The 27823-nt window shown below is 29.6% G+C and overlaps 1 protein-coding gene across 1 annotated transcript in view; it reads left to right on the forward strand.

Moving 5' to 3' along the window:
* Positions 1-26592, forward strand: part of LOC113521205 (chondroadherin-like) — a 65460-nt gene extending 38868 nt beyond the window's left edge. Inside the window, exon 2 of the mRNA XM_031911717.2 lies at positions 18465-26592. Within this exon, the coding sequence (XP_031767577.1) occupies positions 18465-20190 (1726 nt within the window). The 3' untranslated portion in view covers positions 20191-26592. The remainder of the gene's footprint in view (positions 1-18464) is intronic.
* Positions 26593-27823: the final 1231 nt, after the last annotated feature.

Consider the following 27823-nt stretch of genomic DNA (forward strand, 5'->3'; position numbering starts at 1 on the left):
AAAACGTCGCTTACTGGCTAAGGGCTAGTAGGGGCAAATTTTCAATTAATATGTATTGTTTGTCGTCCTGACTTGCCCGGTTACGAAGACAAACTCGTTTCAAAGTAGAAATTGTATATTTTTACTTTAATTTTATGTTGCTTATAAAATATATTTAATCACCTTGCGTATTGTAATAGTATACAAAATTCATATATATATATATATATATATATATATATATATATATATATATATATATATATATATATATATATATATATTATTTTTTTTTTCAAAATAGTATGACAGACATAAGATTTACCTATAATAAATTTGTACAATGTACAATAATAATATTCTAAAATACCTATGTAAAAGACAATGTACTTAGTATATGTGTATACTTACATATTATGTTAAATATAGATTTTACTTCACTCTATACGAGGTGAATCTTCAAGCAGGTATAAATGAACAAAGTCATTACACAAAAAATAATTATGAGGCATTGGCCAGTTTTATAAAAATTTAATGTGCATTATAAAGTTTTTGAAAACTAATTGAGTTGAGTAATGGACTTTGAAAAAAAATCTAATATATATTGTATTAAAACATCAACCACTTATAAAGATAAAATGTGTGTTAATTGTAATAGCAGCCTACTATTATACTAGACTACAAGTTTTATTGTTTTATAAATAATAATTTATTTTTCAAATAAATAATTTATTTTAGTAAATATTATTATATCCAGGTAGATAAGTATATTTTAGGAAATTTCATATCTATATTATTGGAAAATAGTAATAATTGAAAGTATAATATAATTATATTTTTGACAAAATTAGCTAGAGACGCTAGAAATAAGCTGTGGAATCCAAAATAGTAACTATTTGAATTTGTTTGTTACATCATTACAAGAAAAAAAACTAAACTAATTTCAACGAAATTTTATAAATAGATATGTATTCGTATTAATTTAAAAAGTGGCATGTTATTAAATAAACACAATGTTTTTACGAATAAAGTAGTCTCGAAGAAGTCATTACATAATCTTAATGTTTAGTTCTTTAGATTACTTTTCAGTAACTATCATTGTGACTTATTATTTCAGGTGAAGGAATATATTTAGTGTAGGTTTTTTTTATTTTATTGTTGTTTTTCAATTAATGATATCAATACGCCAAATTGCGTGGTATTTTGTTTCTGTGAAATGATTACTATTTATAAGTTTTATTCTCTTCTGTTTTTATTTGATCCCTTAACTGGCTCAAGATCTTAACTACGAGCATTTTTTCCCCGTGGATGCTATCACCAGCAGCCGCCTTAAATAGCGTCAAACCATCTCTTAGGGGAGCGTTCTCTAGATTATCTATCCTTTGTTTGTCCTAGTAGAAAAGATTTTTCCAAACAGTACCTTGGTGAAAGTATAATATGTCTAAAGAACCTTTTTTCTGATGCAGAGTTGGAAGCGGAATTTTCTATACCTGATAGGATAAATAATTCAAAATAATATGTAAAGTGTATATTGTATCTTTACATTATTTATCTAGTGATTGGTAGATATTACTACGCTTGTACCTTTGTATTATTTTATAAGTGGTTTATTTCGAGTTAAAGGTTAACTTAAAACTATTCTTATTTTTATTATGTACGAGTAGATAACTACTATAAATAAAAACAGTAATTTTGAGCTACTTCATAAAGAAGGTAAGGTTTCATCATCTGTTTTTTTTAATTTGTAATTTTTTTTTATATAATTTATTACCATACACCTTCGCCAATTTCTAATCGATTTTACTGACTTTTTTGTTTTGTTGATTCTTAATGGAGTAGCTATTTTTATGGGATTTTCAAACAAAATTTTAAATAAAAAAGTAATATTTAATATTTGAATAATATATATGCTATAGTTTTTTACCACATCCTATCATTATGTCACATCAGCATCTGTCCACTGAACATAGGCTTCTTTCTTGAGAAGTTTTATCAATAGTTGCCACACTTGGCAGTTAGGTTGGCAACTGCAGTTAGTTTTGATAATATTTTAAGAGGGTCACTGCTGCCCATTTCCCGACAATTAAATCCTCTTAGTCGCCTCTTACGATATCCATGGGAAAGGAAGGAGTGGCCCGTTTTCTGGGATCACACGAAATTACTACATCCTATAATCATCATCATTTTGTCCATTATTCCTCTCTTGCTGGACATAGACCTCCCCCATAGATTGACATAAAGAATGGTCATGGACCACCTGCATCTACTAACTCCCTGAAATATATTCGAGGTTGTCATCGTATCTAGTGGGGGATCGTACTACACTGCGTGTGCCCGTACGGGGTCGTTACTCAAGAACCTTTCTTCCCCATCGGTTGTCGGTTCTTCAAGCTGTGACCAACCCATTACTACTTTAGCTTGCTTATCTTTTGGGCTATGTCGGTTACTTTTATTCTTTTGTGGATATCACGCAAAGAAACTCCGAACATAGTCCTCTCCATAGCTGAGTAATTTGAAGCTTTTGTATACGGGCAATGGTGTAGGACCATATTTCGTTTCCATAAGTCATCATTGGAAACACGCACTGAATAAATAATTTGGAAACACACTCACGAGAAAGGAAGGTGCGGCCGATTTTATGCAGAGACTGACACGGCGATACATCCTATACTCGTATTTCTGATTAAACCTTTCAATTTCGCATGTCTTAGTTTTTAACCGTACAAGTACCGTAATATTTATTATATGAATTTAATCAACCTGATGATTTCTTACTTTGTGAATCAGTTGTAATTTTTCAGAAGTCTAAATTTTAGTCGCACAATTACTGTTACTTTATTTATTTTTGCCACTATGAGTGTGTCAACTGTCTTTTTAGAGGATTTAATTATTCTAATGTTGGCGGAACTAAAAATAACAACACATTTGTTGTAAATTTTTAGTATTTAATATAATGTAAGTTTTTTTTTATGATTTTTTATGAATAAAAACAAGTTGTATACCATGTATGTATTCATTTATATTATGTATTATTCATATAGCGCTTTCATGTTTCCTATTAGTTTCGAAAGGTCGACTGAGAGAAAATGCTTTTAACAATAACTTCGCCCTGCATGAAGGTGCTGCTAATACGAGTATATTGTATTCTTAAATAAATTTGTGTTATAGTGGTTAAGATTCACAATATTACTCGATTATATTTAATAACAGTTTAAGACTTAGATGTGTATAGATTTGCTCGCGTCCTACTTTGTATGTATACCAAAAACATAAAAAAATTGTCCCTAGTTTAATGAATTGTCACCTATATTTAGCTTTTATTGTTAAAATTCATCACAATCAGTCTATTGTTATGTGAAAGACTGCAAAACACACAAACTGACAAGCACACATATAGCGAAAATTTAAACAAACATCTTAGTATCATATGTACCCTTAAACTTAATTTCTAAAAATATATCATCATCTCATCATGACTGTCCACTGTTGAACCTAGGCCTCCCCCATATGGGGCGTTTTGCCAGTAGATGCCACTTTTGGCAACCGGGTTTGCAGTCATAGTTAGGCTTTTGGTGATATTTTAAAAGGGACGCCGCTGCCCATCACTCGACCATCAAGTTCCCCTAGTTGTATCTTACGATATCTATAGGGAATGAAAGGTGACCCATTCTATGCCAGGATCACACAGCAAATAATAATATATAATGACTACACACACACACACACACACACACACACACACACACACACACACACACACACACACACACACACACACACACACACACACACACACACAAATTACTACATTCTCATGGGCTGTTTATTTACACATTATTATTTGAATACACTTTATATGTTTACATTTTTGAAATTTGGATGTACCTCGAGTGGTAATTGTTGTACGTACCCGTAGTGGTACAAGCAATGTTAGTTGGAGAAAGGTTGTTTAAATTGTGTACTTGTATATTGTTATCTTGTTACATTGGCTCTAAAAGTACTCTCTTCAAGCTTATGATTCGTTCAACCTATCCATCAATTATCTATCTATCCATTATTTTAAAAGAATTTGAAAAGAAAACACAAACCGTGTATTCGGTAGAAATAATTTTTTACATTATCCTCAGATACTTTGAGGGTTTATTCAATATTTCCATAGCTTCTGTTGCACAATATTAATTCAAAATGTTAAAATATTCATTTATTTATTTATTCTTTATTGATTACATTGCAAAAAATGTTTGGTACAAAAAGCTGATTTAATGCTATATAGTATTCGTTCCTAGTAAAACAGAAATTTAATTATGCGGTGAATAAATTGAAAATTGTTGTATATATATATATAGACATATGTTTTTATTTCTCTGAAAAGTGGAAAATATGTCAAACAGCCGTTTCCAAATTATTATAGAATATTCCGTCAAAGAAATCGAGGTTAAAATATGTATATTATTGTAATTTATTATTTGTGTTAATTTAACGTTTATATGCATAAAAGTTTAACTGGGAAATTGTGATTTTGTATAAAATAAATAAAATAATACTTTTGTTTAACGAAATACCTGGTAAATTGAATTTATTGATGTATCGCCCATTATTATCGATGATTTTTTTTGTCATATTAACGGATTTTATTGAGGCTTCTCTGCTATAGAAATCCTGTAGAGGAGAATCGATGAATTCTTAAAAGACGTTAGTCATCGTATATTCACAGATGAAATTTTAGCCCCGTAAGAGTTATCTAAATTGCGGAAAAAATGGAAATTAGAAGGAGTCGACACTCACCCGAGTACGGTATATAATATTGTGATAACAGTCTATCTTGTAATTTAGAGACGTTCCGTCGTGCGTTGTGTAAACTGACGTTATTGTGAAGTATTAGGCATCAGTTCATTGCTTTAGAAATTGACAATCCTCGGTTGTTCATTCATTAACGTTTGTTGTTCTCAACGGTAATAAAACAGGGCTCAATTTCAAGAATAAACTATTCTCTACAAAAAAGATATTTATACTCTACATTTGAGTGGTAGTTTTTTCTTAGCCAGTGTTTCTTTTTTCTACTACTAACAATGTTTACGATTATTACACAGAATTTAGTTTTAGCCACATCTAATACGTAATCTCTTTATTTGTGTGCTGATTCAAGAAATTATATCAAAATTTATCCTTGGCAAATTCATACAGTCTCCAATATAATGCATATTAATTAATATAATCTTCTTATACACGTTGAAACCCGCACAATTAACTCTGTTCTTGATTGAGATGAATCCCCTTTCACTATAGCTACCGATTCATCACTAACTACTTCAGTTCTATAATTGTCCACAGGGGCTCATTGTTAAACGCGAAGTTAATAGTATTTAGTGCGCTATTCATGTTGTTCACATTGCGTGTCGTTATATGCAATCTTGAGACCGTGGAAATTATTTATTGTCTTATCGTATCACACGCACATAGACACGCGCGCGCGCGCACACACACACACACACACACACACACACACACACACACAGAGAGAGAGAGAGAGAGAGAGAGAGAGAGAGAGAGAGATCTCAAATTAAAGCTAGGGTTACAATAATGGACAGATTTTGGGTAGTTATACATTTTAATTTCAATTAAAGGCGTTCTATAAGTAAATAAAATGCCGGGTTTATTTATTGTTATTAACGAGTGATATAAGAATAAAAATAGAACTCAATAAAAGTGCTGCGTCAGGCTTATTGGGTATCTATAATAAATTAACTTGGTGATCGGATAAAACTTCTAAATCTATATTTAATAGGACAAATGTTTTATTCTTGTAAATAGAAAAAGAAAATACTTCTTATACTTACTAATTAACTAGGTAATTCGATGAACGAATCAAGATGTTACAATAAATTAGTTAATAAAATAAATCAACATGTGATTACGTATACTGTTGTCGCTACACATAAAAGCGATGACAAGAGGTGGCTTGGGCAGCGATTTCCCGACTTTATGGGCGGAGGGGTACTGAGTTAGTACGTGACGTCGCTGACAGCGAACTGAGCTCGCTGCGTGACTACGTGATCCCATCACGTCGGAAAAAACATACACATTTATTATAACATCACACCTTTATGTAAATTTTAATACATCCGGAAAAAAATAAATAAGGATATTAAATTGCCACTGCCTTGCGATAAATATTTTAAATAGTCGCACTTGGTGCGTGGCTATATAGAGATATTGAAGATATACCTAAGTATTTATATATCTTTGTTTATTTGTAAAAAATATAAACGTATACTGCAAATAAACATAGATAATAATTATCATAGAGAGATTAAATGTTATCATAACAGTGTTCCCAGCATGAGTTTGTAATGAGAAAAGTTTTGGAGTTAATAAATTAATCAAAGTTTTTAGAGCTCCGTAGGACTGAGCCATAAAACCAAGGCCCAGAATCTATTTGTTCCACGCTCATATTAACAAAACATGAATGTAAACAGTTCATAGAGTTGTAATATTAACAGATGTAATAGCATTGTGATTTATCTAATAATATCGTTACTGGTTGTAATGGGTTGTAAACTTAATCTATGATACTTAATCTATGATAGCTTTGTCTATGTCAGTGAGTCTTCGTAAGTCAGTCAATCAAAGTTATTAATGCAACATGGAAATATTTATTTTTGTAATAATTGCTTAAAACAAATAAAAGTTACTTGAATAATAGTTGTTTACTTAACATTATACTACTCGTAATAAATCTAAAAGTTAATTTGTTTGTTTCTTACGTATTAAGCCGTGAGGCTTAACCAATTGACATGAAATTTGGCGTACACGTACTATATGGAATGGAAGAGGTTATAGACTTCTTTTTAATCTAGTCAGAGAGTATATCTCGATCACGCGGACAAAGCCACCCGTAATAGCATTAAAATAAAATTGCATATAAAATTAACTCAATTATATTAACCCTTTATGTTAAATGTCTACAGATAAAATTCGGATTTATTAAAATATTATACTGAACAATATAATAAGAAATATTTTCTAAATTTGCCCACATGATAAGGATTCAGCTGTTGTAACATTATAATTTTTAGATCTGTTCTAGTTTTCGTCTGATTCCGACATATCTTGTTAATGATGTTACTCTTTTCTGGAAATGTGTTTGTTCACCTGCGCCTGCGCCTGAATTCTGTATAACGACTCACCTTATTGTACTCGTAATAGAAATTCTCAAGTTCGTGTAAAAATAGTCGAGTAAAAAAGAAAAAAGAGTAAATATTCATAACTGAGTGATAACTCTTAAATCTATATCTTAGCTTACTACGTATGTATATGATTAAAAACTCTAAGAAAGAAAAATATATAGTTGCTTGTATCAATATTTCTTTTAGAAATTTCTTTCATTCAAATAACTAATCTCTGTTCTATTCCTTGATGACTGATGTTATTTTAATACTATATATTGTCAAAGGTCCTAAACATATACATAATCAAAACTTACTGTCATTAATTTTAAACATTACTACCAATATGTCCACTAAATTCCAAAACTAGTACCTACTAAGTCAGAATATCTATTCTGACTTAAAAATGGACGCTTTGAGTAAATAAATTTTCTTAGTAATAAATCTGTTTTCACAGGAGTTTTAATTTTATATAAGATTACATTTAATATTACACACAAACATAAGTATGTTACACAGAGTATACAGTAGTAATATCGATTTATTACCGTATGGATTCCATAATTACCGGTGGTTACAAACGGAAGCACGATCGGTGCTAAATGGTCCGTTAATGTACATCAACATATTTCCTATTGGTCCCTAAATACATGTGAATGTCCACTTAAATGAGCCGACGAAGCGTGTTAGTTCCAAATGTATGGGAAAGGATCAGAAACCCTCGGTAGATAAGATAGTTAAATACTCAATTGATTCGAATCCGACGGTCCGTGAATTACCGGCAACGGGAGATCTAGTTCAGATATCATTGTGTTTATTGATTACCCGAAGTAATGGGGTTCTAAAAGCTTAAATACGACATTCCACAAATGTGTCTAACATAGTTACTTACACGTAACGTGGAAGCAGATCGTACTAATGGTTGCTCAGAAATTAACCACGTATGCAAATCATTCACGATGGAAAGTAATTTACGCGCCACCTTCTATATCATTACCTAAATTCATGTTTTGAAATTAAGCAGTCTTTGACAACGTCCTTTTAGTAGAAAATTTAGAAAATTTGAAGTAAGGAAGGTATTTGTATGGACTGATGCCATGTTTGATGAATGTTTAACGATAAACTAAGGCAAAATATCATTTTGACAGTAAAGAATATATGCCCATATATAGTATTGCACTTGGCCTATTTCATTCTATGCTATTTCTAATTAACTATTAATAGCTATTACAGAAATTTACATGATGAAAATAATAAGTTACCATGTAGATATTATTCATTTGCATGTAAATATACAGATAAATGAAAATTGTGGATAGCAATATATTAACAATTCAAAATTAGAAAAATAATGGATACTCGTAAAATAAAATAATTTAATTTTATAATCGCTCTTAGGAAATTTCATCAGTTAAAATAATTGAGCACTGAATTAAAAATGATGTGCATTTTACATTTAAAAAAAAATTGGAAATACTGTTCGTATTTATTTAATCAGGTCTTCATATAGATTATAACTACCAAATTTCAACTGTAAATATGTAAAATTATAATAACGTATGGAGCACAAATATAAGAAAATTTTAAATAACGGTTCATTTTTTTGTTATAATGATCGGAAATTTTCAAATAAATGGTACTGAGAAATATTATAATTGTTACATTTTAGACAATGAAATTCAGATTTTTTATGCAAGTAATAAACTGATAGAAATTGGAAACCGTCAATACTGTAGTTCCAATCATTAAGAACTACCTACATGTATTTTATTCTTCCACGAGTGGGATAGGAATCGAGGATTAAATATTAAATAAGAGCTATTTGACTTATGTAAATTATCTAATGATTTTTTCGGATGCGAACTTTATTGAATTTATTAGGATCTTAGAAACTGGCAGCATTTAAATACTTGTTCGATATTCACGTGGCGTTGTCGACAAGCGGGGACTAGCAATTTAAAGAAAATTGTTTGTTCCTACTGTGAAATTAGATACGACAACTCCAGCCTGATTCTATCATTAGATCGTTAACTTTGTCTCGACAATTGAGTCAAAAGTTATAGAAACTTTAGTCTTCCTCTATTTTTAAGGTTTAAAAAGGAATCTTAGAATAGATTAAACCTAGTTTTTTAAAGCATTGGTTAAAAGATATTAAGTATTTTTGTTTTCACATATTTTTTCATAAACGTGATATTGTTTGTTTATTTTTTAGTTAAGGTAAATAATCGTGACAATAACATTAACATTTCTTTCCGTCAGTAACCTTCAACATTGATGCTAAAGAAATATATACGTATACTCGTATACAGATACAAGTACATCAAGGAACTTATATGTATCAAATATAATTTTATTACATTGTTTTAACTAAGCAAGTCAGGCTGTATGTACAAATAAATACGATGTGACGATAAGTTATAACAATTAAAAACATATATATATAACAATTAATAACATAACAATCAATTTCGAAAAACTTATTAAAATATTTTGCAAAATATTAATATTGTTTAATTCATACTTATTTTAGATCTCTATCATAATGTCAATTTCTCTACTTTGGGTTTATGTAGCCAGCGGTTAACGGTTTCTCTCGAGTGGTGCGACAAACTTAATTTATTAGAGAAAAAAAGAAAATTTTCAAATGACTGCTCTACTCCCTAAGTTTGAAATGTTCAACAGCTGTAATAGACAGAATTAGACTTTTCTTACAAGTTTAGCGTTTTATTTTTCAATACTATGTTTGCATTGATATTTATTACATAAATTGTGATATATATTCATATATGTAAAAAATATTTGTAAAATCAATATTATTATATATCATTATCATACCAGCCTTTAACTGTCCACTGTTAAACATAAGCCTCCCCCTTGAGGGTTTTGACAGTAGTTACCACGCTTGGCAGGCAGATTGGCAAATCGTAGTCAGACTTTAGAGATGTTTCAAGAGGGGCGCTACAGCCAATCCCTCGCCCCACTTTTAGTCGGCTCTTACGACACCTACGGGAAAGAAAAGAGTAGCCTATTCTATGCCGGGACCACACGGCCATTAATAGATAGGTGTAATATTAATAGCTGGCCTATTGATGCTGTATCATCACTTCAGCCTGTCTGTTCCGTATTCACTGGTCTATTGAATTGTCTGCTGAATATTGACTGCATTAAACAGAGGCCTATACTCCTGTATATTACAAGGAATGGGACTGCTATAAATATGTAATATTAATTGTTAATAAATGTCTGACGTATTTTACAAGTTTCTTAATGCCTACTTTTCTATTTTCAAGCGATTACAAAATAAAGAAAGTTCTGAATTTGACAACAAGGAACAGGAGACGACACATCTGCGTGGGTGACACCACAAGAATTACCTAGTGAATAATTAAAACGATCAAGTAAATATAAAAATAAAATGCGTTACCATTTATGATTATAATAGTTAAGTGTACGGGCTTTCGTATTTAAATTTGCATGGTAAATGTAATTAAGATGGTCACCAAACAAAGTGATAAATTAGATAATGTTTTGTGTATTTATTCGAAGACAATTATATTTGAATATACAAGTAGATCAAAATTATTTAAATATGGCAAATACATTTAGTACATTAAAACTATAAAGATAAAATAATTTAAAGGTAACTATCTAATAGTATAAAATGTCAAATAATTCGTAGTAAGTTCCAATATATTGCAGTGACTGTATATGTAAATGTAAAAGTTTGTAAATAATATACTGAACAAGTGTTTAATTATCACATTAGTCGGAATTTTTTTTGGCTTTTTTTACGATTACTTATAAGATTAAATATATATCTATCATACTCCATATAACTTAAGTTGACTTCCAAGAAAGTCGCAATCTTGATAGCATATGCGTAGCCGATCATTCTTCACTATTCAGTCTTTTAGAAACGTCGGATTATGTTCAATTCGTAAAATGGTCGTAGTCCAGATCTTATAATGTCTGCATTGTACAATGTTATTTTTATGAGGGCGTATACTATCATACTTTTGCATCAAATATCAAAATCATATTAAATTTGGAACTTTTATCAGACTTTGAATATTTCCTAATCATAATTTTAAATATGTAATTTTATGAAATTCCTATTTACATAATAAAAGATATACGAGAAATAACATTTATAATATAGTCGTAGACAAATACTTTTCAAAGGTTTACGTCCTAAACATACGACGAGTAATTTTATTTCCATATCTATTTCTAAATATTTATTTTATATTCTTTAATATATTTGATAAAGAGAGTACATAATTAGATTTCCGAACTATGAAGCATATCTGTCAATAAATCTTTTATGTGGCGTGGAAGCTACCTATATTTTATTAAAAAAAAATCTGCAATTTACTACATACTACTGACTGAACCATACTTTATTACATTACTACACTTATCTATAAGGGGATCTTGTAGAGGGTTACAGTGGAAATAAATATTTTTAGAAGCAATAATATTAGCAAATATATATTTTACGTACAGATACAAGTCAATAAAAAAATGTAAGAAAAAATATAAAAAAAATATCCACATGCACTTGCCCACATTTAAATTTACATATTATTTATAAAGAAGTTTTACGTCCTAATAAATTTATCCTAGTTAAAAAAAATAACCAAAGGGTTTATCCCCATTTTGTCCACATACATAAATTAGTTATCTTTTTTTTTGTGATTTCCAGCAAATATTTGCATCAATGGTCTTTCCATATTAAACGAAATTTTTTTTCTTCAAGTAATAAGAATTCTCTTTCCTGCCTTCCAATGATACATCTCAGAACAATTTGTAAATTGGGCAAGCTTAGCAACAGCATTCGATATATCAGGCCTGGTATCTACGCTCAAGTAAATCAAGTAACTAATGTTCTCTGAATGGCGACTTAACTTTAAATTTTTCATCTAATTCTTTATTTTGATTCATACAGTTTACAAAAATTATTTCCATCGGTATTGATCATGGATTAAAACTTTTCATATCAAATTTCTCTAAAAGATCAGAAGTATATTTTTCGTTGTGATAAAACAACGACATTGCTATTTTGTTTCACGTCAATTCCCAAGACATATAGTACCATACCGTGATCTTTCAAGTCAAACTTTTTAGTTAATTTTTTTTTTAAATTAAAATGTAATCTACTTGTTCAGATGTGACCAAAATTTCGTCCACATACACTTACATCTTCCATAAGATGTGCCCCTACTGTCGTGATGTCGTCCTTACGAAATTTACAAATTCGCTGACAGTAATTTTATCTGCCTGAGAACTCGTCGTTTGCCTTCTTGACTCATGCTCCTCTATAATAACTTTAACTTTAAAGTAGTCTGGTTTCAGTAGATCATATCTCGACTTTGTCACATATCTAAAGATTTCAAAGCTCGCCGGTAAACTATACAGTAATATTATCGATAGCAAGTACATACAGTATATCGTCACACCCATATCACCTAGCTTACCTATAGCATCAAAAATCCATTAAATAGTCTTGCTAATCGTCGGCTTGTTTCGCTCATTTTATGAAAAGTGAGTTATCCTACCGGCGTGTGGTCCCGCCATAAAATAGGTCGTCTTTTCTTTTCCATGAGTGTCGTAGGAGGCGACTAGGGAAATTAACGGTTGAGGGATAGGCAGTAGCGTCCGTCTTAAAACATCACCAAAGCTTAACTGCGGTTGTCAACCCACCTTCAAAGCGGGGTAACTACTGGCAAATTCTCCCAATAAGAGGAGGCTTATGTTCAGCAGTGTACAGTTAATGACTGATATGGTACAGAGTTGTCTTAGTAAGGTTGCCTTTTTCGTAGGACCTTTCGAACCATATAAAGCTAAGTTCATTCATACCTTTTGTGAAGTTGTGCACCCTTTTACATGCCGCAGCTCCTTTCCGCTCATGGATAAAGTATCGTCTTCTGCTTCCCATTTCTCCAACTTTGTAACAGAGTCGGTCGGTCTTGGTTTACGTCCATTAACCATTTCGGCCGTTTTTTTAATAGTTTTTGCACTTTGTCAGAACATCTGCATCACAGAAAAGAAACAAGAAGAAAGTTACAATTTATATATAGGTATATTATTAAAAAAAACATTTTTAGTCATTCATTATAGGCAGTAGGTAGTTAAAATCAATAACTTATTGGTCTCGAAACATAACACTTGAGGGCAACTAGGGGACACATCTTTATTGTGTTGTTTGTTGATTTCGATAACTTTGAACGTGAAGTTCTTGAATAACACTAGTAATGAATGTAGTGTAAGGCATAAAGTATGTCAATAGTCGGCACAAAGAGAGGTCATAATTTAGTAGGTAGAACGCTATTGACTATTTTTTCTGAAATTAATGTACAAATCGAGCATATTTTTTCAATTATGAAAAAGTCGTTATTAAGTAATTTTACAAATAGATTATGAATTAAAATTCCAATCATCATGTAGCGATATTTCATTTTTAATAGGATACATCGGTAATTACAGGTACAATTACAAATCAAATTTTATAAACCATTTATACATTGGATTTATGTTATTGCCTACCGCTTTTTACTGTAGGAATATTTTTATTTATGGTAGGAAATAATGTTAGAGTAGCAGTAATATAGTATAGTAACGTAAATTAGTCACGAAATATGTTTTTAGAGGTTTTTTCCTGCAAAATGTTTTATAATCAATATTTATAATACTGAAAATTAACGATTATATTTATTTTCATTTATCTAATTATTCAAAGTCTTAACATATGATTGCGCGTAGTTTATAAATTTTTTTATAGAATTTTCATGATTAAGGAACGTGACCCATGTAAATAGATTCTGAAGCTTTGCAGAGGGCAGAATCTTGTGCACGTTGGCTTGAAGTTTTATCACTGTGTACCTTTATAATATAGTATATATATATATATATATATATATATATATATATATATATATATATATATATATATATATATATATATATATATATATATATATATATATATATATATATATATATATATATATATATATATATTACCTTGTACCTAATATCTGCGGTTGCTAATCCGCCTGCCAGGAGTGGCACCTATTGGCAAAGATTCCCAAGGGTGAGGTTTATGTTCAGCAGTAGACAGTTAACTATTGATATAACAATAAAATAATAATAATTGACATTCTACCAGTTAATCTTTGATACGCAAGACAGCAACAGACACTATTAAAGACAACACTGTTGTTACAGACAGAAACTCTAAAAGAATAAGACATACTTATATAACAATAAGAATAATATATATGTATAGGATAATGATCTATTGGTTGTTTGATAAAAGGTTTAAAAAATGACCATGACCTTTTTTCTTGAAGGCACATTTATTAGAGAGAACACGGATGGATGTCTTCGGGTAGTGAATTTAAGAGTCGTGAAGTTTTTGGCGTAAAAGAATAAGACAAGGAAGTAGTTTTATAGAGTGCAATGTAAAGCATAACAAATTTTTGAAGCAGTTGTTGGCGGTTATGACTTTCTGTGATAGATGTAGGATACAGTTCGAACAATGAAGTATAAAAGCAGAAAGATGTAATTAGTTTATGAGAATATGTATTGACTGGCATCAATATTTACCATGAATAATAACAAGATAATACTTATTAAATAATGAGAAAACATGTACTCGTATCGTATAAGTAATACAATTTGCCTTTGATTAGGTCCAAATCAATGAATACAAAAATACACACGTAAGCACGAAACATATTCCTTTAAGACATTGTATTCAGATCATATTTAAGACAGACGGTAAGCTTTACATAAAGGATCTTTTGTAGGTATCCTAAAAGAATTGTTGACAGTGTTTAAAATCACAAGATACTACATTACAAAAGAATTTATTTATTAGGTAATTTTTTTTTTATGTTTAAAGTTTTTACAACGCACTTTAATTTTGTAATCAAAGTTTAGGATAATATTTAGGTACATGTAACCAGAGTGTTCTTTGTCAGTTAGCGTAGTTCGAATAAAATTAATTGAGGTTCTCACTATTACAAGAATACACCTTTACATTACGTGGTGGTGTAATTCAAATTAAGCGTAAAATAAGCGGAAAATGTTAATATATATGTTACCTACACTAAATATATTTAACAAGATATTACAATTACGCGTTAAAATACTTCTATATATTACTGAACATATTTCAATACACTTATATGTTATGCAGAAAATGAAGTGTATTTACTTTGATACTTTTTCCAAGAAAATTAAGCGTGTACAAAATTTGTAACAATATATTGTATCTATTTCATATTTCAAAATTACTAGGTGTTTTGCAGTTGTACAATGTATTTATGTAAGGATATGTCTACCTGCGTACCAAATTTCATTCTATTACAGTTAGTAGTGTAATAAACATACAAACATGTTAACAAACTTTCACTTTTATGGTATTAGTAGGATAGTAGGACAAAAGAACAATATAATTATAAGCATGCCTATTTAATGCAGTATTCACAAATAGGATAGGTACTAATTTATAGATACCTATGTAACAATGGATAGATAAGTACTTATTTAGTTTAATTGTCTTTAAATAGGAAACTTATTTTGATAGATTAAAATACTAGGTACATTGAAGTTGTTTATTATTGGGCATGTTTGTGAACAAACACGCATATTTATTATCTAATATATTTTGAGCACCTAAAAAGGATTGTTCAAGATATATTTCTTACGTCCGTAATATTGTTATTCCTTTTTATTAGTTACCTGGCATGGTATATGGGGATCATAAATTGATTAAAATAATAATAATTTGAGTTTAATTGTTGCTTCATCAGAATGCATCCCTTACTAATATTATATATACTTGTATAAAAATATAGATTGTTCGTTTATTACCTTTTAGCGTATTGATGGATAATGCAAGACACATAGTATTTGATACGAAGAAAGACATTTACAGACCACTATTTATCCAGATCACGCACTCTGGAGCACAGGTTATGTGCTCTAACTAAATAACAAATTTTATTCTACCAGGTTTAGGATTTAACTATTTTTTCTCATCTCTTTAGTTTAGTCGCATTAAATGTTTCTTTATTAAACAAACTCCTAACGATCCAGCCAAGGCAGGCTGCGCTTGTTTTTTCTTTTTATTTTGTTCCCCGCTGTAGCACAACACATATTGTAGATATGTACGCAATTACCGCTTTTATGTGCAGGATAAACCTAACATTTGAAGTTTATGCGATACAGTTACAGTATTTTGTTTTTTCCGGAATCAAAATTCTGTTACGATGTAATAGAAACGTTTTCTTTTACATGGCTTCAATAAACACATTTCGTGATAATGAGTATAAGTATGTATTATGAGTATGTAGAATAATTTAAAAAGGCGTTTCATATATTGTAATCGTATGTTAGATATTTAAATATTTTAATTTCACAATTTTGTATAGTTAATAAAAGTTGTATAGAAAACTCTTAATATTAGAAGTTATCATTATAAACTAGCGACTTTAGCTTAACAGTGACATTCATTACAATAGTAATTTCAATGAGTATAAATAGAAATTACTCAGGTCCGACATATGTTTGTACAAACAGTTCATTTGTTTTCCCTAAATTCAGTTTCGATTATACTATCTATCTTAGGGTTTTATTTTACAGAGATTCTAACACACATGGCTGTTATAATATATCCTCCTTTTACGGAGGAAGCCTATGTTCAGCAGCAAACAGTTAACCATTGATACGATGATGATGATTATAGCAATCATAAAGTTTTATAATTAGTTTTATGTCATAAAACGTGAATAAACAATTGCAATCATCTAACTTAAAACTTTGGGATCATAATATAGTACACTAATATATATAATAAAGTACGTAGTATAAGTATTTTTTACATGTCTAAATTAAGTTGTAATTGGCGTGTATTTGTATAATTGCATACGTTTATTGTAACTGCTATTAGACTGTAACTTGTAATTAACTTAATGATACTTATGATTAGTTTCTGATTAATTGTTATGCTACGATATCGAATTCTCTGAATTCGTTATCGTCTACACTTCGGGTCATATTATTACTTGTTAACTTCATGATACTCTTTCATCGAATTCAGTATTATTAGCAATTATTGTAAATAAAGATTATGGTTATTAGATAATTTTGGACTACATGCAAGGTTAACTCTCAACGCTCTCAATCTCAGCTTCACAAGTAATAATTCATTGATTACTTTCTTGTTGTATTTGAACTATAATTTTTATATAAACTTCATCTATAAATTTTATTATGTTGACAAAACTAACATAAACGTAAACCTTTTTTCATTAAGGTGCAAATGAGTATTTCTGAATTTTGGGTAATGGATGCCGCTTAGTCGTTGCGTCAAAAAGCCTTTTGTTATCTGCGCGTTATTTTTCAGGGGGTTTGGATTCCGCGGACAAAGCGAGGCGCATATTTCACAAGACTGTAATCTCGCGCCTAGTTCACAGGATTTAGGCAAGTTTTTTACACTTTGCCACGTTAATTCTCCATGATTTATTCGGTCCAAGTCGACTGATCTCCGGGGAACTATTAGGTACACATGGATTTTAAGCGCACCTGAGTTTATCTAATTCATTTAGTTGAATTATAGTTGGTGAAATTGTATAAAGTATTGCTATATTTAAGATTGTTTAACAAGGTAGTCTTAAATAATATACTTGAATGTTAAATGTTTAAGTTTTTAAATTAACGTCGAATACTATTTGCATATTTGAATCTTTTTAATTTTTAACAAATAATAACAGTTATTAGATTCTCGTACAACTACTATATGAAAATATAGATAAGAATGATACATTACCAGAAGAAGATTTTGTGAGGAAATGTGTAAAAAAGTCTACTTTGTACCAAAAAATATTATTTTCCTGGGAATATGTCGTTTGAAAATTTATAATACATTATGAACACGCTCAAAAGTTTATCTCTCACTCTCAGTATTTAAGTATATAACTTATATACTAGATAAGGAGAATTTAATTAAATTAATCAACTTACATCATAATTAAAATATAACGAAACAAATAAAGATGTATATGAACGAAAATTATATAGGTAGATGTATCCCGTTAAGAGAGATAACATTTTGGAACGATTTCGACTTACTCAGTTACATTTAATGAAATTAATGAAAATTATTTATTGTTAATAAGAAAATCCTAATATAATAGTTACTAATAAACCTATATGCATATATAGGTTTATTAGTAACTATTATATTAGTATTCAATAATTACTGTATATTAATATGAAAATTTGCTTATTATATTTATCTTCTTGTTTCAGAATTGCAAGAGGTCAATTGTGGTTACTAGGATATACAACCTTACTGTTGGCCATGGGCGGAGAAGGAGCTGATATCACCTGTCCTACGGAGTGTTCGTGTCGCACAATTTTTGATCCAGAGGAAGGCACTGAATTACGAATCTCATGTATTCGTGGAAATATGCGGGAAGTTCCCGTAGAATTCCTTGATCGAACTGCGCAAGTGCTTGTCATCTCTGCTCCACCAGAGCGCCCCAATTTTCTTACTATTGGCCCTATATTTACGCAACCTATACCTTTTGCTAATCTTCGAGAGCTTCACATCGTAAACTCAAATATTCCCTCCATAGGACAGTACTCATTTTGGGGTCTTCAAAATTTAAGATTAATCAATATGAGTCACAACAATTTAACAAGCATAGGTACCGACAATTTTCGTGGTCTTATTAATCTTACAGAGCTACATCTTGACCACAACAAAATTGAGCAGATGCCTAGTGAAACATTCAGACATCTTACTTCATTAAAGATTTTGATTTTATCGAATAATAAAATTACATCGCTGGTTCCTAGACTATTTCGAATGCTAGCAAAACTCTTTTACCTGGACCTGAGTGATAATCCACTGGCCGATTTGAATCCAGAAGTATTTAAAGATATACAACATTTAAGAATATTTAAATGTAGAAGATGTCTTCTCAGGAGGGTCAATACTCAAATCTACCATTTAGTACCCCATTTGGATGAATTAGATTTAGGAGAGAATCAGTTCAAATACTTAACATCAGATGAATTTATAAGTCTAAAGAAATTAAAAAAATTAAAACTAGATGGCAACCAGTTATCTGTGATAGTGGACAACATGTTTGGTCGAAATCGTGAGTTACGAGTATTGTCGCTTGCACGCAATCGTCTCGCCTTATTGGCGCCAGCGGCCCTCACGAATTTGACTACACTGGTGCATTTGGATTTAAGTCATAATAAAATTGACAAGTTTCATTTACAAACATTTGCTCCTGTTGTAGAATCCTTAAAGACCATTAATTTTAGTGGCAATAATTTACCTCTCAATGAAATTGCTATAGTTCTTCAGATATTACCGGACATTCACGGAGTGGGGCTTGCCAATTTATCTTTGGAGATGATACCTCCTAATTTTTTTACCTACAATGAACATTTAGTAGCTCTAGACATATCTTGGAATAAATTGACTACCTTTCCTTATAAATTGCTGACAAAGACGAAATTTTTACAGCGGTTGGATATATCTCACAATAAATTACAAATTTTAACTGAGCAAGATCTGCAAAGGTTGGAAGCTATTGCACAGATAGATTTATCGAAAAATTCTTGGCGATGTGATCAGTGTTCTGCGGGAACAATGCTTGTTTACATGACAACTAGCGTATTAAATGGAACGATAAGGCATCTTAAATGTTACTCTCCAATCAGATTACGAGGAGTTTATTTCGCAGATATGACATTCGATCGGCTGGATCCATGTCCAAGCACACATGAGGCCCAGATGAGTGTAATAGCTGGATTAATGTTGCTGTGTGTCGCCGTTCTAGCAGCAGTCGCTGGTGCTTTATGTTGTACCAGACGACGAGCAGCTCATTATTATACCAACGAAGAAAAACGTCGCGAGCATGATGTAGAACATCCAGAGGAGCTTCTCGGAAGAACTGAATTAGGTAGCGTAGCTACCATCCATGCACCTTATCATTTGGTATCTAAAGGCAGCTAACATCGTGCTAGCAGGCCGGCTCCACTGCAGGCGGTGCCGCAACGTTCAGTTTGCGTGGTGCTCGATCCGCCCTTCACAAATGTTTCTGCTCCTGCCCTTGATACTATCACACAACGTTACTTCCCTCCACCACCTCCGCCTTTACCCCCGCCCGTACTCAATTCGAATGATATATGATACGAATATGAAGATGATCTAGTGTAAAATAAAGCCAAAGACTATGAATAGTATATTTATGAACAGATAACGTTTCTATTAAAATTGTAAAATTGTTGATATTGATATTAGGTAGGTAACATCTTCAAATTAATGCAAAAAATTATTTTTCTACTTATAAATTTTATAAATAAGGTTATCAAATTTTCACCTGGAACAGGTCTTTATGATATTCTATAAGTATTTATTTCGTATTTATATTATAATATTTATAATGATAAGATAAGATAAATAATAATATTATTAGGTAGTAATAATAATCTTTTAGCATGCTGTTCAATTTATTATTGATTATTTTATTGAAAAAAAAAAGTAGTTAAGAGAAACCAGACATTGGAACCGATTATAAAAATAAAATTTCTTGGATGTGTTTTTATTAATTGATCTGAGAGATGATATAATTTGAACTTTATAAATCATGTTCTTATACAAATATTCATATCTAATAATTAACAAATGTTAGAGATTAATATAGAGTATTTAATATTTCAGAATTGGCTCCATTATCATAATACAGTATTAAATAGACTAGAGGTACTTAGGACGGCCTGGGGAAAGATATATACGATACTAAGCAACACATAAGTATTATACATTATTATATTGTGCCGATTATTTACCCTTATTATATTTTACCTGTTTACTATTCATGTCTATAGGTGATAGTTACCTCTTTCCATCAAGTGGGCCGTCAGGTTGTTTTCCATTTTACGTTGCATAAAAAAAATCTCGATAATTAGGCACTTAGATGAGGCTCACTAAAACTTTTGCACTTCTCGCTAATTACTTTTGAATTAAAATTATTCATTTATTAAAATATAATATATATTTTATTAGTTATTTAGAAAAAAATGCAGGAAAAATATACATCAATTTTTTATCATACTTTCAAGTTCATCGAGTGAAGTGAAAATAGAATTAACTGGAATTAGAGCAAAGATTTTCTAGGATTTTAAAAGTGATCTTATTCCCAATATTTTTACCGCTTGGCTTTAAAATGCTATGGAGAAAGAAATACCACTTTTAAGTACTATAATGCAATGGTTTGCCAAATTCCAGCGGGTTTCTTTGAATGACGAGATTCGTCGAGACTGTCCTTGTTTGTATGTATGACGTAAAGTGACATATTACCAGAGACAATTTGGAGACCTTATCTGGGGATTGAGATGAGTTATATTGTAAACATTTTGCATAAAGTACTAAAAGCAACCTGTTGAAAAGTAGTCTTGAGGTTATTGGGGATTTCGTCATGATTTCTTATATCATCGATAAATCAAAAGTGGCTGATATATTCACTATTAATGTTTATTCCATACCTTTTATAGTACAAAAGATTGAAAACATTTTCTAATACAGTTATGAAGAGTTTCGGGAATGTGATGTCACCCTGTCTTACACCTTTCTGCACTGGAATGGGTTTCATATCCTGATTATGTACTCGGATATATATTGTAGACTTACTGTACATACACTTCAACACTTCGATATACCTATAGTCAATCTGCACTACACCGGCACCGCTAGAGGGACTGTAGTACCACTCATGTTTCGATCGAATCAAAGGCTTTCTCATAGTCCACAAATATCTGTCATAGCGTATGTATATGGTCTATAGTGGTGAAGTCCTTTCGAAAGTCAGCTTGTTCGGGTGGTTGAAAGTCGTCGAGTTTGTGGGTAAAACAATTGGTCAAAACCTGCTCTCAGAAGCTCTACCGTAATTCTGTCTTCCCTCGGTGCCTTGCCGTTTTTAAGCTGTTTGAGAGTCATTTCAGTCTCGTGCAAACTGACATCCGGGATATCATTAGTATAGTCTCAAGTGACTTTAGCTATTTGATTTTAGGGAATATACTCGTAAATAAAAATTGATAAAAGGTTTTACTTTTTTTTATCAGAGTAGGCGGGGACAATTTTCATTCTCACTCTGGAAAACATACATCCAGATGAACGGTTCTAGTAGTTGAAAAATAGTTCGATCAAATGAAAATAATATTGAAAAAGTAAACTGCTTCGAAAAAATAAATGTAATTTCTATTTTTCTTGTTTTATTAATAATAATTTACGTAAAACTTTCAACGTGCTCTACGTATAACCATATATAATATTATATTTTAAATATTATGGCAAATTTTTTTTTTTGCCTTAAAATGGTAAAAGTTAAGCAACTTTGATTATAAACCCTGGGACTATAATGCAACAGTAATATAAGATAATATAAATACTTAATATTTTCCTTTCGACTTTCGATCATGATTATGAATACTGTTAAACTTCTTGTATTAAATTATTGGAACATTAAAGTTCTGTTATTGAATGTTATTTGAGGGTCTTTATTTAAGTAAAAATGTACTTTAATTTAACGAATCAATATTTTTTTTATTTTTTTATAATGATATCTCTAAGTACTGAGTAGGTACAAATCTATTGTATTAAAGTAAAAAAAAGGATTAATGCTTCAATATTTTGCTCATTATGATCACTTGTAAAGAAATGTAATGAATGTGATGTTAGAGGTTAATAATATTGTAAATAACTTTGTAATTTAGAGGGCTAAGTGCCAAAGTTCGTTTGATAATGCCAAAATTATATCTCTGTTGTCATCATCATGCTAGAGACATTCGAAAATAATTATATTGGTAATTGATAGTATCGATAGGTAAACGGTCATTGAGGTAAAGGGCCCCTTGGTTAGATGTTCGGCAACAAACAAGTAAGTGATACTTGAGAATATATACCTACATGAATTCGGATTATGTATTCTACCCTAATGTATATCTTCTATTTAATAGAACTACAATATAATATTTTTATTTATAGTTATAAGAAAAACTGTATTAATAATATCAAAAAACCAAATTCAAAGAAGGATTTGATAGTAGGATTAGTATTGAATACGTAAGATAAGAATAAAATAATAGGAGTTGGTGGACGATTTATTGATTTTATAAGTATAGTGAATAAATAGTTTCAGCATACATTTTTTTATATTTATTTACTTTTTTTATGTAACAAGGATGTCAATCAAGGTTATTTATTGTTTGCCTGATAAAGAGTCCACGGCAGCCTGTGAACACTTGAAACGTTAGAAGTATCACTCATACATTATTAATATATATGTCAAATAAAGGGAGTTTCAACATGCCTACAAACATTTAATAGATTGAAAACACACAAGCAACTCCTATCGTGGTGTCCATGGGCGACGGTAGCCGCTTTCCATCATGTGGACCGTCTGCTCGTTTGCCTCCCTAATAATAAAAAATAAAATCAAACCAAAATAAGACACAGGAACTTATGTAGAGGACTCTGTAAAAATCTCCCTCTGGTAAAATATTAAGACTACCTGGACCTGTACTCGTATATAATAAAAAATTTTACAAGCGATAAGTGTCCCATACATTGTAAATTATTTCATTAATGAGATCGATTATTTTTAGTAATCTACGTTCATTCAATACGGATTGTATTTGCAGACATGGCGAGGTTATAATGTCATCTATAATATTAGCCTTAACTAAGCGGTTGAGCATGATTTTGTGCTCTTTCATAAATGTTATTACTTAGGTTCTCCTGTATATATATATCTGTTCTTGGACAATTTTGAAAACAATTTAATTTATTATTTTTATAACTGATTATAAGCGAAAATAATCTTTTAACACGATTTTAGCTTTATTTAAAAGTTTTGACTATCCAAAGACCGATACGTTGGGACTAGTCAACTACGTTATTCAGCATTTGTTATGGTACCTTTGGTCGTTCAGTCATGACGACGATAAGATAATGTAAACAGTAAATGAGAGATGTGCTCATCTTGATACTATTGTCAAAAAAAAAAAATTACAGCATACTACAACGACTAAGGTAATAGTAATATGTATACTAAATGTATTGGTATGATTTCAATGACGACAGTGATACAACTTTTATAAGAATTCTAATGTTCATTACACTTATATCTCAGTATTTAGTAATATAAAGACAAGTAACGTATTTTGTAAGTTCGTGAGCTTAGTAGATAACCCAATAAATATAGATGAAGTACCAACTATCATTAAGATAAGGGAATTCGTTTTTTCATTCTATATCGGTTAATGAGACATGCAATAAAATAATTAATTTCGTTCTCTTATAAATATATATGATTTCTTTCAATAATAATATAACCGATTAACGAATTTTGCTTATATTATTTTTTCTATCATTACAATAGCTTTGTTTACGTCTTAGTGATATAAGTATTAAGTAGATATAATATTGGAGAAAATCATTCTTATTTATAATGCAAGTTTATAATCTGATATATTTTAATTTTTTTGTAACAACCTTTTCTTCTAAGACCATAATAACATAATCTGTAATTCTGAAGAGTACCTGTTATTGTAAAATAGTAACAAAAAAATAATAAAATACAGTGAATATAGTATACATAGGACGATATAGTAAATATTACAAAATTTATTTATATTAACAATTCATAGGCAAATAGGGATTATGTTTTTTTTGCAATTGAATACTATCAGTTGCACTGTAAGCAGAACACCAATCAAAAGTAGCACATAAAATAAATATTATGATATATATATATATATATATATATATATATATATATATATATATATATACAATATCAGTGTTAGATATATAATAACTAAAATATGTTATACCTACATGTAATCAAAGCATCACATATAATCAAAAAATCTCTATAGATAAGTAAATAATGAATATTATTCAATAAATACACAAAAATCTGCGTGTGGTTAATGTAAAAATTACAGTTTGAACTTGTTATTAAATATCAAAATAAATCATTCCTCAATATTTATTAAAACTGTTTTGTTTCTATTTGTAGTGAACCATATCGTACCATATAGTAAATATAAATTGTGGATTTAAAAAGTTTCTAATAAAAATAAATAAGTGTTTGTCATCTATAATATAAAATACAGAAATAGCAAAAATCTTTATAGTGTCTGGTGTGCAATGTATTTAAATTATAGTATTTAGAAGACAATAGCACTGTAACTAATGCCCCTTTAAATGGATCTGTACTAAAATTGCTATGAAATATATTACACCTTTATATTATTACATTTCTTTTTTAACAAGAAACTTGAAAATTATAAATTGTGAATGATTTTTACAGAAAATATTAAAAACCAAAGTTTAATATTAAAATACTGCAGCCTGCACGCTCATTTTTTTTTCAATGGCCTATGTTATATGATTATATGGTTATTGAAAATCATTATCAAAAACTTACTATATTACAAAAATGATTTTCATATTTTAATAGTGTTTTCTTTATTGTATTACTATTCAAATAATAAGTTTCTGTTAGGCTAAAAATTAAAAAAAAATATACCATATATAAAGATAATATTTATGTATTAATATGGTACAAAGAAAATCTTAAATAAGGTCTAATTCAGAATTGTGTACCTACGTACAAGTACAAAGAGCTTGCGTCGTATTGCGTCATATCGCGTGCCAGGTCACGTGTGGTTTTGCGACAGTTTTAATAAAAAATCGTTGTGGTGGATACCAATCTATCTTATTATAAATAAACCTATATAAGTTTAATCATTCTAACAAAATAATCTATGGAAATTTACTGATTTGTAAGTTTTTTAAGTATAATATTTTCGTAAAAAAAACAAGTGTATGTAACTTTCTGATAATGCAGTTTTGAATATGTAAACTATAACCTAGATTAAAATTTTAACACCAACAGACAATAGTACCTACAGACAGACAATAGTACCTACAGACAGACAATAGTATTAATTGTTTTCGAAACATGCATCTGTAGAATTTAAAAAATAAATAAACAGTAAGAATATATGCCCCGAAATTCTTAAAAGAAGCGTAAGTACATTAATAGGTTCATGCCGAGAAGCAACGGTTAGTTGAATAAAAATTAATGAGCAGGCCAATATGATGCGTGTTTGTCTTTGAATTACAATTATTTAATTTTGGATTTATTTTGTACCAGAAAACAATAAAACAAACAAAAGAACTGTTAAAAGCTAATATGTTTTGGATTCGCTGTTTAGCAGGTGCAGTACAATCTTAAAATGTCCATATAAGTGTAACGTAATGTATAAATAAACTAAGACGAGTAACATTACCGATTTGTATTTTATAATTTTATAAATCATAAAATCACTATATTATTCTCATTACATGGAGTAATATATATATATATATATATATATATATATATATATATATATATATATATATATATATATATATATATATATATATATATATATATATATATATATATATATATATATATATATATATATATATATATAGGTGTAATAATAATACAAATATATTTTCTTGTTATTAGGAAAAAAAAAGGAATTAAAAAATAAAGTCGTCCTGGAGACATTTTTATCATCTGTAATTAAAACAAATACTCTTCGCTATTAACTTTGTGTTTAAACCTATCAAATTCTAAATTGGGTCAAGATAGAGATTATGTTGTCTATCGATTATAATTATTTTCAGTAAATATAAAACTTAAAATACAATTCTATCAATATTTGTCACTACATATTTTATTAGGGCTTCCTTTATCGTACATAGATATTTACTTTTTTATAATAAGTATATATTTTTTATTCTTATGTTTACAATCACACATAAGTACATTCATACTTAATTATTCATTTCTTTAAGATCCTATAACGTAGAAGGTATCCGTACTATCCTTAATATATAGTCTATAATGTCGTCAATGGTAAGGTTTATACTTTCTTTTTATAAGGTACTGTATTAAATTGAATAAAAAATGTCATAAACTGGACGGTGTCTGCACATGGGAGATATGCAAGCAAAATGGATATGAGGATCTAAATAAGAGCTATTGAAACCAAAACAATATTTTTTAGACATTTTGTCTGTCGGTCTGTATATTTGTTCTGGCATTACGCACAAATTACTGGACCAAATTGAATGCAGTTTTAATAATTGTGTTCTCGAAGGTGTAACTTAAAATCTGATAATTCGATTTATCTTGATATGCTATCTAGAAATGGTCTGTTTCATAAGTTTCACTACTTGTGAAATTCACTTGTACGAAGTAACAGGCAAACAGTTAGTAATACAATATAAATACGGCTTACTGAATTATAATAGAGTATATTTCAACTAATAACCTATATTTTTTTTATATTTAAGATTTATTTTTAATTTCTAATAAAATCATGGAATAATTCGTCACTATTAGGTTTTTCCTACATGTTTTTAAATTTAATTAAAATAATTGTGATAAAATAACATATCTGTTTTATTTATCAATACCTAGCTAGAAAAACAGTGGCTAATATTAAATAATGTAAGTGACGTTTGTTATTATTTAACAATTCATAAGAACATGCTTGTGACTTTAAGATAAAACAAA

The sequence above is a fragment of the Galleria mellonella genome, unplaced genomic scaffold (assembly GCF_026898425.1).
Source record: "Galleria mellonella isolate WM207_F2 unplaced genomic scaffold, CSIRO_AGI_GalMel_v1 utg33, whole genome shotgun sequence".
In the NCBI taxonomy this organism is placed as follows: Eukaryota; Metazoa; Arthropoda; class Insecta; order Lepidoptera; family Pyralidae; genus Galleria; species Galleria mellonella.